General features: G+C 34.7%; 1 protein-coding gene across 1 annotated transcript in view; it reads right to left on the bottom strand.

Moving 5' to 3' along the window:
- RICTOR (RPTOR independent companion of MTOR complex 2) overlaps nt 1-15168 on the bottom strand; it is a 73318-nt gene that overhangs the window by 25390 nt on the left and 32760 nt on the right. The window contains exons 7-19 of the mRNA XM_059491728.1: nt 14463-14589; nt 13434-13603; nt 13119-13186; nt 11985-12052; nt 10708-10790; nt 9966-10053; nt 9037-9127; nt 8828-8894; nt 8638-8718; nt 7218-7318; nt 5587-5749; nt 5085-5186; nt 2665-2711 (exon numbers count right to left, since the gene is read on the bottom strand). Of these exons, the coding sequence (XP_059347711.1) occupies nt 2665-2711; nt 5085-5186; nt 5587-5749; nt 7218-7318; nt 8638-8718; nt 8828-8894; nt 9037-9127; nt 9966-10053; nt 10708-10790; nt 11985-12052; nt 13119-13186; nt 13434-13603; nt 14463-14589 (1256 nt within the window). The remainder of the gene's footprint in view (nt 1-2664; nt 2712-5084; nt 5187-5586; nt 5750-7217; nt 7319-8637; nt 8719-8827; nt 8895-9036; nt 9128-9965; nt 10054-10707; nt 10791-11984; nt 12053-13118; nt 13187-13433; nt 13604-14462; nt 14590-15168) is intronic.

Below are 15168 nucleotides of genomic sequence, written 5' to 3'. Positions count from 1 at the left end.
TCAAAAGAGTAGCAGGTAACAGTAGTGACTCTAACCAGACACAATTTCAGAGATGCTGCCCTACTGTGCATTACAAGGGGTTTTCTATACCATGGCCTACTATAAGCAAAGGAACTTAAAATCTATATGCTCTCAGAAGCTGTATCTTCCTTCTCATTCTCATAATTTATTCTGCTGTAATTTATCCTGTGTCACGTTTCAAAGATGGTATTAGCTAGACTAACAAACAGCTTAAAAAAGAAACTTGTGACCTGAGCTTTCTTCAGCTATTATAGTTACTGCTACTGAATCTGTAAAACACATTTTCATGTTCTGAGAGGAAAAAACCTCATTTATTTAGCAACACTATTTCCAGACACCTGACTTAACCATTTCTGAAGCATAACACAGTGCTAACACACTCTCAGGCTTTTAAAAATACAGTAAGCAATGTAGCTTGAGTTTGGCATCACAGGAATAAGTCTCCAGCAAAGATCCTCCTCTCACAAACTCTTCAAAATATAAATTTGTGCTTTAAAATAACACAAAATGTTCCATCAGAAGGCAGACATGTCAGATATTAAAAAACTTACTTACAGAACTGTTTCATATTTGAAAAAGCCAGAGTAATCCACTATGCCTAACTCCAAACACAGGACCAATTACAAAGGAAATCAGCATTTTAATTAAGTTTTGTGAAAAAAAAATGTATTTTATCCTGGGTTACTAGCAATAAATATATATTGACACACAAATTTATACACATATGTATCTATGTGTATATTTAAGCGTGTATGTGTGCTCATCAACATGGATGCATTCAGTTTTGGTGCCCCTGGGCCCCTCACTACTGCAAGGACATTGAGGTGCTGGAACAAGTCCAGAGAAGGACAAAAGAACTGGGGCAGGGTCTGGAGCACAAGTCCTGTGAGGAGCAGCTGAGGGAGCTGGGGCTGTTTAGCCTGGAGAAAAGGAGGCTCAGGGGAGACCTTGGTGCTCTTTACAACTCCATGACAGGAGGCTGTACCCAGGCAGACGTGGTCTCTCCTCCTAGGTGACAAGTGACAGAAAGAGAGAAAAAGGCCTTTGGTTGCCCCAAAGAAGTTTTGATTGGATATTAGGAAAAATTTCTGGACTAAATGAGAGGTCAGGCATTTTAACTGCCCAGGGAATTGTTGGGGTCACCATTTCCAGATGGATTTAAAGGACACATAGACATGGCACCTAGAAACTTCAGCAGTGACTTTAGCAGTTGGACTCAATGATCTTTGAGGTCTTTTTCATGACTCTGTGATCCTGTATGTATACATACACAGCATGAAATGTATCTCTCTGAATTGAAGGAATCTTTAAAAAAATTACTGGAATTTCATTTTTACAACTGTAAGATCATCACAACAACACTAACATTAAAAAAACATCAATTTATAGAAGGAGAAATAAATGTAATTTACACTTGGAAAACAAAGCGGCAGATTGTTTTTTATCATCAGCAGTGAAACAAAAGAGATTTGGGGCTTAGTTACTTATAATTAAACAGGATAAACAGCATTTTAAAGCCATTAAGCTCCTAATTCTGCAGAAATGATCAATGAACTATAGAAGCTTTACACCAATTCAATTCTAGATTTTCCTAATTTATTTGGAGTTAAATCACTGAGGCATTGAACCATGCTTGAGCAATTCTGCAGCACAAAACCATGGAACAGGAACACTGTCCCACATAGGGAGGTTGAGGAGTGTGTGCTGGTGTCATAGTCAGAACTGCAAACACTGCTTTAGAGAACCAATGTTATAAACTACCATATTTGGAAAATAATCCTTTACCCTGAAGTACAGACTGGCAACTAACATTTCAGGAAAACCCAGAAAAAATGCAAATGTAAAATTAAATCATGGTTATGATAACAATGGGGCTACTGTTTATGCTGTAAATATATAATAAAAGTACCCCAATTACTTTTTGGTAAAAACTTAAAGCAGAGCCTTTCAGCATATATTCCATCTTTTGGGTTTTCCCCCAGTTCAGGAAGTAGCTTTTCATGCCCACAAGTACTGACCTATTCTTCAAAATAATGTAATCTATTTCTGAAACATATGCTAAAAGGCACATCCAAGAACTAATTAGTAACACTATGACCACACAGGCACAGAAGTAATAAACATGTCTTACTGACAACAGACATGAAAGGAACCAGAGCTGTACTGGAGGCTTTTTGTTTGTTCGGTCTTTTTTTTTTTTTTTCTAAATCACACAGGCTTCTCCTGCTATTAACAGCAACTAGAAATAATTTCCTCTTGGATATTGATGAAAGCTGTAGCTAAAAACCCGTACAACTATGGATTTAACTCCGTAAAATTTTTCCAAGCTCTGACATAAAACACTTCTGACTGATATATCAAGCAGTAACATTTCTAAGGTTTAAAGTTAAATATAGTATTTGCACAAGTGGTATGATTCCTATGGGACTAAACATATAAAGCACCTGTACATAGAAAAGAAGCTTAAACACCTGTTTATTTAAAGCAAATATTGCAACTTAATTATCCAAATTTACACCTTAACTTCTTATCTATAGATTAGGTTTAGAAACATGATACATCTAGGGAATATTTTACTGCAGTACTAAAGGCCGGTTTTCCAAATTTCTTTCTTCAAAGGAAGTCTACATAATTTTTACATACCTATGCAGCTGTTCATCTTTGTAGTTCCTTAGATTTATATTTGGCCACTAGAAAAAACAGCAAATATAGCATTATATGAAACTTGTACATCAGTCCTTGATTAGTCACTAAAATTCACTTATTTCTATCAGTTGTATTTACTTAATAATCAGAAAAGTTTTCTTGCACCTAATGTTATATCTTAAAAAAAAAGACATGATTTTATTGAAAAGCCCACGCTGCCTGCTTCAAGAATTGTTCAATTTTTCTCTCAAGAAGGACAGGGAATATTGGCCACATACTATACGTACAAGACCACAGTTCTAATGAAAACAAAAAAAGTATGAGAAGCTGATGAAAAATAAACAATTTTGCTTAGTTTCTTTTCTGCAAATAACAAAAAATTTTATATGCATAACAGGGAAATCATTTTTAGCTGCTGTTTTGAATATTCATCAGATTGGCTTAAAAGTAATCATTATTCTGTTACAGATCACTTAAAAATGCTGCTTATTAAAATGGTATTTAAACACCCTTGTTGATACTTTCTAAGATACACTAAGAAGGACCACATGAGAAATAATATTCTCTTTAGGATCTATTCTTCCCATTACATTTTCCTCTGTTTTTACAACCATCTGTTGTCTGTATGGTTTCTGGATTTCTTTCTGCTGCTACTAGTCAGTATCTTCTTGTCAGGAACAGCAAAAAAGTGAATCAAACATTCTTCTTTCCTATCTATGCGACACTGTTCTACATTTCCAGTTGGTATTCCAGTATTAAGACACACACAGCACTAGTTAATGATTAGTAAAATTGATTACACCAAGTAACAGCGCCAGATACAGATGAGGCTGACACTTTTGCTGCTCTTTTAGCAGCTTAGACAGCAAGCTGAGCAAGTGAAAAAGGCAGTAAGGCACCACCTGAACTGCACACAATGAGGTGGTTAGAGAGCTGATGCTCCACAGACACAAGGCTGCAACAGACAAGGGGGAGGTGAGCAGCCAAATGAGGTAACAAATTTCAGACACTGGAATCTGGATCCTGCTCATTAGGGGACTAAAGACAACCGCTCTGGTAACATCATCTCAGTTTATGCTGGTGTTACACAGGAACAGAAATGGTTAGAAGTAAGCCAGAAAACACACACACTTCTCATTCAGAAAGGAGTCCCCAGTTTTCAGACATTAGGAACTTTTTGACATGACACTAGAAAATACATTCCTGGGGAGGTCTGAGATGGCAAGGAAACTCGCTGATTGACATAGATTTCAGTTTAAAAAAAACCCAAAACACAGAGGTCAACTACATAAAGCTTCCACTGTTAAAATACTACACATACTAACAGTGAGATTCTGAAAAAACAGTTTTCTGGGAATATCTTTAATAGGGAATCAAAGATAAAAGTATCTATGACTAATAATAATTATATAGTAACCCAGTAAATGGTATAATGGCAGTAAAAAAGTCTTTAAACAGTGAAATCTGGTGGAGCAAAGCTACTGTCATATACATATTCAGGTCTTTATACCAGACAGATTCTTGCTCTTTCAACTTTATCGGTCCCTGAAAAAAAGGCACAGAAATATTTAGTTTCTTTTCTTTTTCTCAAAAAAACAACATAGTCTTGATTATGACTGTCACCATTAAGCCATTTTTGTACTTTCACCATCTTTGTTACAACACAGCAAAGAAGACAGTAAGAGAATGCTATTCAGCTCAAGGATGGCTTTGATGCACAGAATGACATTTTGGAATAATTTTGGTTTGAAATATTAAGTATTTAGAAAGTTTTCTTAGTCAAGCAAAGTATATTTTCCGCTTACAAAAAGAGGTAGTATCTTAAAATCTGTGCATTAAATATATTTAAGATATATAAATATATTTAAAACAATGCCCATCACCCCATCAGTTATTTCCTTTATATTGTAAAAAGAAATTAATTCTGTAATGAAATCAATGCTATAGAAGTATTTGCATTAGTTCAAAACATTTAATGAAGTTTTCATACATGGTTCAGTCTAAGCATCTGAAATCTGATCTAGAACCCACCTCTTAATAAAACCTTCAGCTCACATTAATTTAAAAAAATCTGCTATGAATCTAAACATAGCTGTACCCCTCTGTAGTCTGAAGTATTAGCAGCTTTAAAGAAAATATACCTAATTCTATAACGTTGATTTCTATACAAATAAAGACATAAAACATTTAATACATGCTTCTTAGGAAACTGTGAATTTAACTATCATAATTTTTTAATGTAATTTAAGGGTTGTATATAAAGAGACTACAGCAGCACTGACTAAACCCAGGAGATTCTAATTTCCTGAAATGAAACAAATTATTAGATGTATTCTGGAATGAATATTAGAAAGCCAAAGCTCAGAAGTAAAAAAGACTTTTTCTCCAACATATTATCATGGCCTTTGTAAGCTCACCTTCAGTATGGTCCCTATTAAATTCCAATTCCAGTCGAGGTTCTCTTTGTGATTGAGAACTTGGCTGTCTCGAAGATTCATGATGAGTGCTTCTTCAGTATCCTGGAATACAGACATGAAACGGCAGGTTTCCCTGCATCATCTTTTTCAGTCTTGCCACATGAACTACCTACTGCTGCTCATGCAAAAATCATTAAAGTGCTGTGTTTCACAGTAAATTTTATGGTTATAGTACTGCATTAAGGATCTAAAAGTACTGCATTAAGGATCACAACTGGTTGCACCATTAAACCATTAAAAGTTACTGGAATTTCATTCCTTAATTTACAGAAATGCAATTTAGTATCCACAAATGTCCGCAAGACAAATGAGATAAAAAAAATACTACATAGAATCACACAAATTATTCTGAATTACACTGAGTAAAGCTTGAGGGGTAGGAGACACAAGTCTCCACAACAGAGGGTCAAATTCAGGTTTGAAAAATGAATTATCGTAATACCTTTAAAATAAAGATGTCTTTCTGCACACGGTACTGATCCCTTTTCTGGTGTGTTGAGATGGCTTTCTGAATAATATGATCTAAGTGGAGGCTGTAAGGTTTAGGGCCTCTTTTCTTCATCTCATGAAAACGTTTTAAGCAGTTGAGTGCTGCACTAGCCCGCCTGTTAGAAAAAAGAAATACCATAATTAGTATTTGGCAATTGTTATCAGACTAAAGAGGACCACCACCTTCTGAGTAAACAGTTCAAGAAAGAGCCGACCAACAATTCTAAGACAAAGAAAATTATTTTCTTGGGACACATTTTTATACAACCACAAGAGTCAAGTTTCGTATCAAAATTATACAGAAAAATATCTTTTGGAGTTTCTAGCACTGAAGTATTATCCTTACTGATAACTTTTCTTCTGCTCTCTAATTATTGGTGTCTGTTACACCTCAGAGAGGATACTGAAATGTTTAAAGTTGATTTCCATTGTGAGATATCACAGTAGACCAACATTCTGCAGCGAAGTGAGTAGTTGAGAGCACTTGCTTCAACTTAGAGTAACAAAGTGTCTCTCATCCACTCTCATCCCAATCCCGCCTCTCTGCAAGGGTGGCAGGACTATCAAGAGTACACTCCCTGCTCTTATATCTAAACAGTTCAGGAACAGCATGTTTCTGCTTTCTGGGAAAAGGGAGTAACTTGAATGACAGCTGACAAGGGTAAAACCAGTTAATTACAAAAGAATGGTAGCAGAAAAAACCCCACCTACTAAGCAATTCAAAATAAGGAAGTCTTAAAAAGAGGAGTCAAGCCAATCTTTCTTCCCCATAAACAAAAATTGCCATAGTGTAGGAAAGTGCTTTTATTTTATTTTCAAACAAATACATTTGGATTTGGTCACTTATTTAAATTTAGTCTGTAACACAAAGATTACAATTTTTCAGACTATAAAAGTGTAGAGTGCTGACCCATGACAAAATCCTCAAACAAAAAATACTACTTCTAAAAAACTACTTTCTTTCAACAGAAATGGGAATTCTTACTACTCTATCAGGTGTGTCCAGAAATACCAATAAGGACAACAATTCAGGTAATGTATAAGCATCTGTCTTCTGCCCTTTGTCCTTTTTTTCACCCCACCACTTTGGCCATGTGAAATATCCTCTCCTGAAATTCCAGATATGCCTTTTTTGAAAAACTAATGCTGTCATTGCATAGCAAAGTTTTCCACTGACATATAAGAAACCTTCAAAACTAAAACCAGAAGAGCACTACACTTTTAGGAAGTACGCTACAAGCACTATTTATCATTTCACACTAGCAGTTTAGAAAAATCCTGTAATTTATCACTGACAACACAATGAAAGACAGAACATTATATTATGTATCAGAATACTGATCTGACAAGAGAAATCAGAAATGGCAAGAATCCTTAACAAATCCATTTTTACAAGTGAAAGAAACCTCAACACACTAATTTTATCTTCTACAAAGAAAACCAACTAAGAACACAAATTTGAAGAAATACATATTAAAGACGTGTGAATTTATAATTATTTGACTTCTTCCATTAGGAAGTTTCAGAGAAGATAGCATTTTGTGACAGAACTTTATGCTTTCAAATGTAGCATATAATTCTTACTGTCTTTTCTCTTTCATGATGTCAAAGGATGCTGCCATATTCATCAGTGTTGGTAAGCAGTGCAAGTGATGGCTATGAGAATGAGGAAGAATTGTGTTTGCCTGTAAAAAAATCCAACAAAAGACCAGTTAAAATAACTTATTAGAACGATTTCATCCATCTTTTTAGGATCAACATTTCAAGAATCTACCACTTTTCACAAGATTTTCACAAATTTATGACAACAAAATTACATTTTGCTTAATGTCAGAGCATAACTACCCACATGATTTTGAATTTGTGATCTAACAAATCAACCTGAATTACACTAGCAAGTAACTTGAAACAATATCAGAGTTTTATAATACATATTGTTTCCACTGGAGTTTAAGTTGCAATATACAAAAACTTCCAAAGCAGGAGCTTATGTCATGTATATAAAAGTACTAAAAACCCCTAAAATCAGAAATACAATTAAAGCTGATGATTTCTACTAAAGCATTACCGCACAAAACGCCCTGATTTATTAACATAACATTCTAAGTTACTGGACATTTAAGCGCTTTTAATAAACATCTAGTTCTACAAATATTTTTAGAAACTAAAGAACAAGCAGATAAAGAGATTACTTACATTTCCAAACACTAAATAAACAGGTAAGTATTTTTTTCAGTTTTTGAGAAACAGTAGCCATATCTGATTAACAGATCATCCTTCAGAAAATCAAAAAATACCTGTGCTTTATAGCATACTCGAGTGTGAGTTAACAATCATGCCCATTCAAAAGTATTCAGGAAACCAGAAAAATAGGATATAATATTATAAAAAATGTAGCACTGGAGTATTTATGAAAACAGTATCATCATCTCAGTACAAGATTAGTTTCAGAGAGAGAAGATACTGTAAGAGCTGTCTTAGGTCCACAGAAGTGGAATGAAGCTGAAGTTTCCCTGCAGCATGAGCACTCCACCAAGATGGAGTTGCCTGAATGAGTAACATAAAGTACCAAAAGCACATCAAGCTGAGTATGAATAAATTTTCATCTGTTTCCCCTGTGAGGCAGAAAGCTAAACACACTTGGTCAGAGGCCTATTGACCATCATTATAAGAAAAGCAAAAATTAGCAATGGTCTTTTTCCCAAACACAGTTACTGATGGGAGTGTTCAGAGGGTTTCAGCTTAAAAATACAATTGCTGCTATGGCAAGAAAGTGAGTGTCAGACCTATGGACAGCCTTGGAGCAGAGCCCCTAGCAGTTTACATACTTTCCAAATAGTCTTCCTACTGAATTATACTGGCTTTAATCCATGAAGTGCCAGAAGATATAATGTGAAATTAATCCACTATTCAGATGAAAACTACATGTTTCAAGCTTGGAATACAAATTAATGCTATAATAGCAAGTATCTATTTACAAGTAGATACATAGAATGGTATTTACCATATGCAGAAGTTCTCCCAAGAGGATAGTTGCTCTGACAGATACATGGTCATCGCTACTTGTGATCACTTCAACCAGACCCTTCAGAAAGCAAAAAAACATTACAACATTTAAGGTATAACATCTTGCCTGAACTCTTGCAAGCAATAGATGTAGCAAGCATCTATTAAAACTGAAAGTCATTAGTTACCTCCAGAAGTCCATTGGTAATAAAAGCAGAAAGCACTAAAGCCAAGTAATTATCCATGAGATCAGGCCTAAAGAGAAAAAAAGTAGGGAAACAGTTTAGAAAGTACATTTCTTATTGTTCCTGCAAGAAAACAAGAAACGTTTTGTCCACACTGCCACAAAACAAAAGAAGAGGAATGGCTTAGACGAAGTTAGTCATTAAATTCTCACCTTGACCTGGCTCGATGGGGTAAAACAGTTTTAGCCTCAGCAGCTACAAAGCCATCAGAAAGCCTCCAGCAGTCTTGAAACCTGCCTGGATCTAGAACAAGAAAATATGGACAATGGTAATTATAAACTTGGCTTTTACAGTATTATTACAATGGCAGTCTGTATGTAAATAATAACCCTTGCCCGCAAATATTATTTCAGGTGGTTTCAAATTACAGAAAATTTTGTCAGAGGGGATCTCTAACAAGTCCTCTAGTCCACAGTCCTGAACAAAGCAAGGGTACCTCGAAAGCTAGGACAAAGATTATATCTAAGTGTCAACAAAAACAGTGATATTTCCAATTCATAAACATATTAAACAAGTTTAAGAGAAAATACCATTAGCATCTAAAATGTTACAAGGTACATCCATATATAGGAGTAGAAAGTTTGCAACAAATTTATTTACTTATAAATTTAAAAAAGCAGAGACTTCTCTTGGGTTTACAAAAGAGTAACTCTAAAGGTAAAATACTAACTTGGTTAAATTCAAAGACACGAAAAAGCATGAACTTGCCCTCAAAAAAGCAGCAGTCTAAGGACAATGGAGATAACTAACAGATAGACAATATACAGAAAAGACTGACTAACAACTTGTCTGTAGTACTCACTAACACATCCACAAATTATGAATACTCCTAACAGTTCAAAGAAGTCTTATCTGTAGTGCTGACCTTACAATCTTTGCATTAATGCCTAACTATGCTGATCTTTCATCAAACTTATAACACTTAACAGGTGATAAAGAATTTCAGACAGGACTTCAGAGCACCCAATAAATTCAGCGATAAAACAAAGCAATTTACAGTACATAGGAGACAGCAAAGGTTTTAAATTTGTATAGGAGTTTAACACACAGAATTCTTATGTGAATTGTTTTAAATACTTACCTACACTGAGAAGTGCCTCAATAAATTCTTCTGCAATAACAGGGAGAGGAAGACGAAATATATCGTAGAGAACTTCAAGCAGACCTCGCTACCAAAAAAAACATAACACAACAGGAATTTTACAGATTTACAAAATTGTCCCTTAAGATTTCTAGAGTGGTAACACTGGTGCATTTGTTGCAGTGTTTCTTTCACAAATGGAAATAAACTGAAGAAGAGAGATTGAGGTTTTTATTACTTTTGAATTATCCCTTATTGGCATTATGAATGCAATAGTAGTTCAGGCTACTTGGACTGCAGATTTTTACAATAGTTACATCTGGAACCATCAACTTTTCTCTATTAAGTTTAATTTGTGAAGAAACATTTTTTTAACTTGGAATTCAACTCTGATTATTATGCTTATAACTTGTGACTGCAGCTATTGTAAACATGCTTTGATTTGTGACCAGAGTAAAAAGTTATTTATGAATTTTTCTCTCCTTCATTTTGTCACATGTACATAGTGTGCTTCCCAATTTCATAGGAATTTTATAACAGAATTACAGACTTGAACTTTGGGGGTTAAATAAACTCAAGAACATAATTGGAGTTCTTGTTTCATGTTTCATAACTGGAGTCTGTATTTATTTAAACCACTTAATTGTTTAAAAGTTAAGAATAACTTAATTAAAATATTAAGTATTATTTCAGTAATATATTGCAGTAAGCATATTACCAGTGCTAAATATTCACCACCTACCCGGATTTCCATATTTGGTATACAGAGTACTCCAATGAGAGACTGAATCCCAGAATTTCCAGGTTTGCACAGGCTGATAATACCTAGAAAACATTAAATGTATAACAATATTCCCTTATCAACAAAAGAAAGGACAATAGACAAATTATTAAATTAGATTTCCAGTTTGAAAATAAGTACACATGAAAAAAAATTACTAATCACAAAACTTTATTTCCTCATTAAAAAATTGTGCTACTTTTGTCCTTCCTATTGTGAACAGTACTGAAAAGTTACCTGTGAAAACAACATATGCATGGAAGAAATGAGAAAAAGATGAAAGTGTCTCTAATGAGTAGCTCTTCAGCCTGAAGGTTTTCATCATCTGAGGAGAACTGTAAGGTATTTCATTCAAAAGCTGTATCTTAACCTAACAAATTAATTCCTTTTCCTTTAGTCTCAGGGAAATTCTAACAGCTAAGTGCCTGAGTCCAGGAAGATGCAGTAACACACCTATCAGAAACTGTTTTCTGAAAAGTTTCAAAGTCATCACATGCCTTCTCTTCAAGCATGTGAGAACATTTGAAAGATATCTAGATATTAAAATTAAGCTTAGCGATAATTGTCAGAATTTAAAAAATAACACATATAGTGTCACAAAACAGCTTAAGTATAGCCTGGAAAAATTCCACTCAAAATTTTGGTGAATGTTTATGTTAACTGATTGAAATCTGCAAGACAGTGTCTTGGAAAAAAAAAAGCAATCCCTGAGGCAGTACCTTCATCTCACATATTGTAATATCACAGAGAAAGGATTAAGTAAAATGAAAAAAAAAAAAAACCTTTTTTGATTTAGAAATATCTTCTACATGAAAAATTGCTATGTCCATTTCCAATTTCTCTTCAGTTATGGCAAACGCAGGTGAAATATTTGCCAGTATCTATTAACACAGACAAAAAGACTTCATTTACAGTGGCAGAACCATCTCAAATGCAAGTTCTTATGATATGAATGCTATTTTAAATATCCTTTAACACATTAGATTTCAAGAATGACCATCAAAATGTAATTTATAAGGCATTTTACAGAGAAGGGGAAAAGCTCTGCCTTCTCAGGAGTCTAAGAAAACTATGCAGTGCATCCTCCAATTTTACAGTATCAAAACACATATTAAGTACCATTGTAGGAAGGTATTGATAGAAATTAGACATATCAAATGAGACAGATCCTGTGCCATTTATAATAGAAATAAAATCACTTCCAATCATCCAATTTCAAACAAATAAACAAATCTTACCTGCCCATGATCGAAATGCAGCCACTATTCCCATTTTACTAGCCAGGAATCGCGCTTCTCTGTCCTCTCTGCCGGTGAAACAGAAATGTCACAATGCAGGTAATAATTACAAAACAAACAGTACTACAGTATTATTATTAAAAGGTAGTTAACTGAGATAGGGGACAAAATCCTGAGTAAAAGAAGTATTTTATGTATGCATATATGTGTACATATGTATTTACACAATGTATATACACAGAGAAAAGGTTTAGAAATTTTGATTATTGTTACTTTTCCTCTTCCAGGGGAATTTCCACAGAAGGATAACATAAAAACACCCCAAGGGGTCATATGAATCACTCGGCACCTTCACTGACACTAAGTCTACAGCAGAGATGAAAAGATTTGGACCTTATTCAGTTACCCAGACTTAAGCACCAATCCTGTTTCATAATTTAAAAAAAACTGAATAATTCAAGTTGTAAGCCACCTCAGGAGATCTCTCTTTAGTCCAAATCACCGCACAAAAGTCACCTGTTATCAGACTAGGTCACATTATAGAAACATAGAATGGTTTGGGTTGGAAGGCACTTTTAAAGGTCATCATAGTTCAACCCCTCTGCAAGAACTCAGTAAATGCCTTTACAGTGTCCAGAGCTTTAGGAGGTATACAAGCATCTGTAATTCAGCTTGGAATACCTGCAAAAAAACTGAAGGCTTTATCCAGCTGGGTGCTAGAAACTCAAGGCAGCAGGACCTCTCTGGACAGCATATTCTAACTCTTGACCAGGCTCATAAATAAAATCATCCCCACTGTCCCTAATACCAAGTTGAAATCTTTTTTACTTCAATTTGTCTCTGTTGCTTCCTGTCCTCCCACCTTATACCACCATGAAGGGCCCTGCCTATATCATCTTGAAAGCATTCTCATAGGTAGTAAAAAGGCCTCCATTCAGCAGAGGGCATGCCTCAACCTTCTCCTCTCTAGGCTAAACAAACCCTTTTAAATCTTAAATTCTTAACAGTATTTTAGAAAACTGCACTCTGGCCTACAAAATTCAACTTCTAGAAATTTGGTACTTGGAAGAAGTACAGCTCAATTAAAATGCTACAAACATAACTGATGGCAAAAGTAGCAGCACTAACACTTACTTGAGTTGTCCTTCCGCTGTGTCTGGATTATGCCTGTAGTGAAAATCTGTGTAAGGGGCTAAAATTCGCTAAACAAAAGAAAGACACGCATTATTTTCACATGAAAATACAGTTAAATCACTAGTGCCCTTCCCTCAGTCCCACTCCAAACTGTTGTGTTATTTCTGCTTTGTAAGTCTCAGGCTTTTATCCTAAAACATTTTATCTTTTAGACACTGTGCACTAACACACAGGAAATCTGAGACAAAAGTAAAACATTTTAATGAGTAATAAAGTGTTTAATTTCTGTCACTAAACAAATAAAACTGCACTCACCTCTAATTCTACATCTGCTCGCACATACTGTCGGGTCTTTGGATGATTAATGAGGTGCAAAACTGTAGTTATCAGAGCCTCATTTATTCGGCTTAGCTGACAGTCAATCACATTTTTCAAGATGGTACTTAAACCACCCCGAAGAGCCACCACCTCAGGATTCTGAAGAGCTAGATAAAGGAAAACAGGTAATTTTGGCCAATGAACTAAGATAAAACATTTCATGGTACATGACAAACTCATCATTTCTAGTATGAGTATCTTATTTATCCTGAACACTGCTGAGGCACATGTAGAGCTTTTTATGGAACCAGCTGACACTGGTAATGAATGGTGATTTTGGATTCATTTATCATACACAAAGATATTGGTCACTCAGTCTCCAACTGGGCCATTTCCCAGCTTAACTCCCAATCAAGTTTCCATATAGCAGTTTCTGGATTTTCCCATGAAGAGTTTTCACGTTACACTGAACCAACATAGATAAAATATTTATACTGAAATAAGAGTAACATTTTGTTTATTTCTTTAAAACAGAAACTTTAATCCTGTAAATAAATTACTGAATTATTTCCCACTGATTGATTTTGAAAACCTTTAAAAATTAGCAGCCAAATGAAAGTTTAGGGAGTTAGTATAAAGCACTGTCCCGACTACTACAGTACCCATCTCAAAAATTTTTTAAAATGAGGATATTTTGTAGTTTGCTGAACTCTTCTAAATTTGTAAGCATCTTGTGTATGGAAATCTCCCTATTTCAAATCCATTACTTTAAGAAACTCCAACTGCAGTACAGAAATGTTTTTAAGGCAAACCAAAACTGTCAAGTCTTGAAGGAAAATATGAAAATCTGAAACCTTTGCCTATGATACATAAATAGCTTTTAAGTCATTTTAGTTTATATCACACAAATAACTAAATTCCATGAAACTGTTGACAGGAACACTTAACATCTAATTCCTTATTAAACAAGTACTGTGAATGACAACCATGTCAAAACTGAACACTAATTAAGAAAATTTATCTTACCTAGTTCACAGATAATGGCTATACAGGCTCGAACCATTCTGTCTCTTTCTTGAAGACCATCATTTCCAACTGCTATCAAAGAATTAGTAATAGAACTGGGGAACAATGAAGCGTTCACAGTGATCATCTGCCAAACAGGAAAGAAAAAGCCTTGTGGTTTCTTTACATTTCTCTAAATGCTCTTACATATTCACCAGTATTCTATTACCTTCATACAGCTAGACAGACCAGTCTGCCTATTACTTGGTTGTATCTGGTGAATCTTCACAACTATTTATTTTGCTCTTGAAATTTTTTCAATTTCAATTTGTTTGTCAATTTACTTTACCATTCGCTTTGTGTTTCAGCTTTTTACTTTTATATTTTATCTTAATACGAAAGAATTTAAAAGATGTTTTTTGCAGTGAGAATTAGGATTACCTTCATCATAGGATTTTTTTTTTCCCAGAATTATCTTGACAACATTATCCAATGCATCCAGTATGCCAAAATATTGACAACATTATCCAGTGACACAGTCAACTACAAACTCATCGACTATTAAGGACATTCTGCACTACAGAAAGCCTCAGCTGTTAGTTTGAGATACTCAGAATTCACACCAGATTAAGGAGCAAGATGTATTAAAGCTAAAGAAAACCATTCCTGAACAACCAATACATCAACTCTTCACTGTCCCCCAAGTGAGCTTTGACTACAAAGGCTG

The sequence above is a fragment of the Ammospiza nelsoni genome, chromosome Z, assembly GCF_027579445.1.
Source record: "Ammospiza nelsoni isolate bAmmNel1 chromosome Z, bAmmNel1.pri, whole genome shotgun sequence".
Classification (NCBI taxonomy): Eukaryota; Metazoa; Chordata; class Aves; order Passeriformes; family Passerellidae; genus Ammospiza; species Ammospiza nelsoni.
This window is presented reverse-complemented; position numbering and strand designations above follow the sequence as displayed.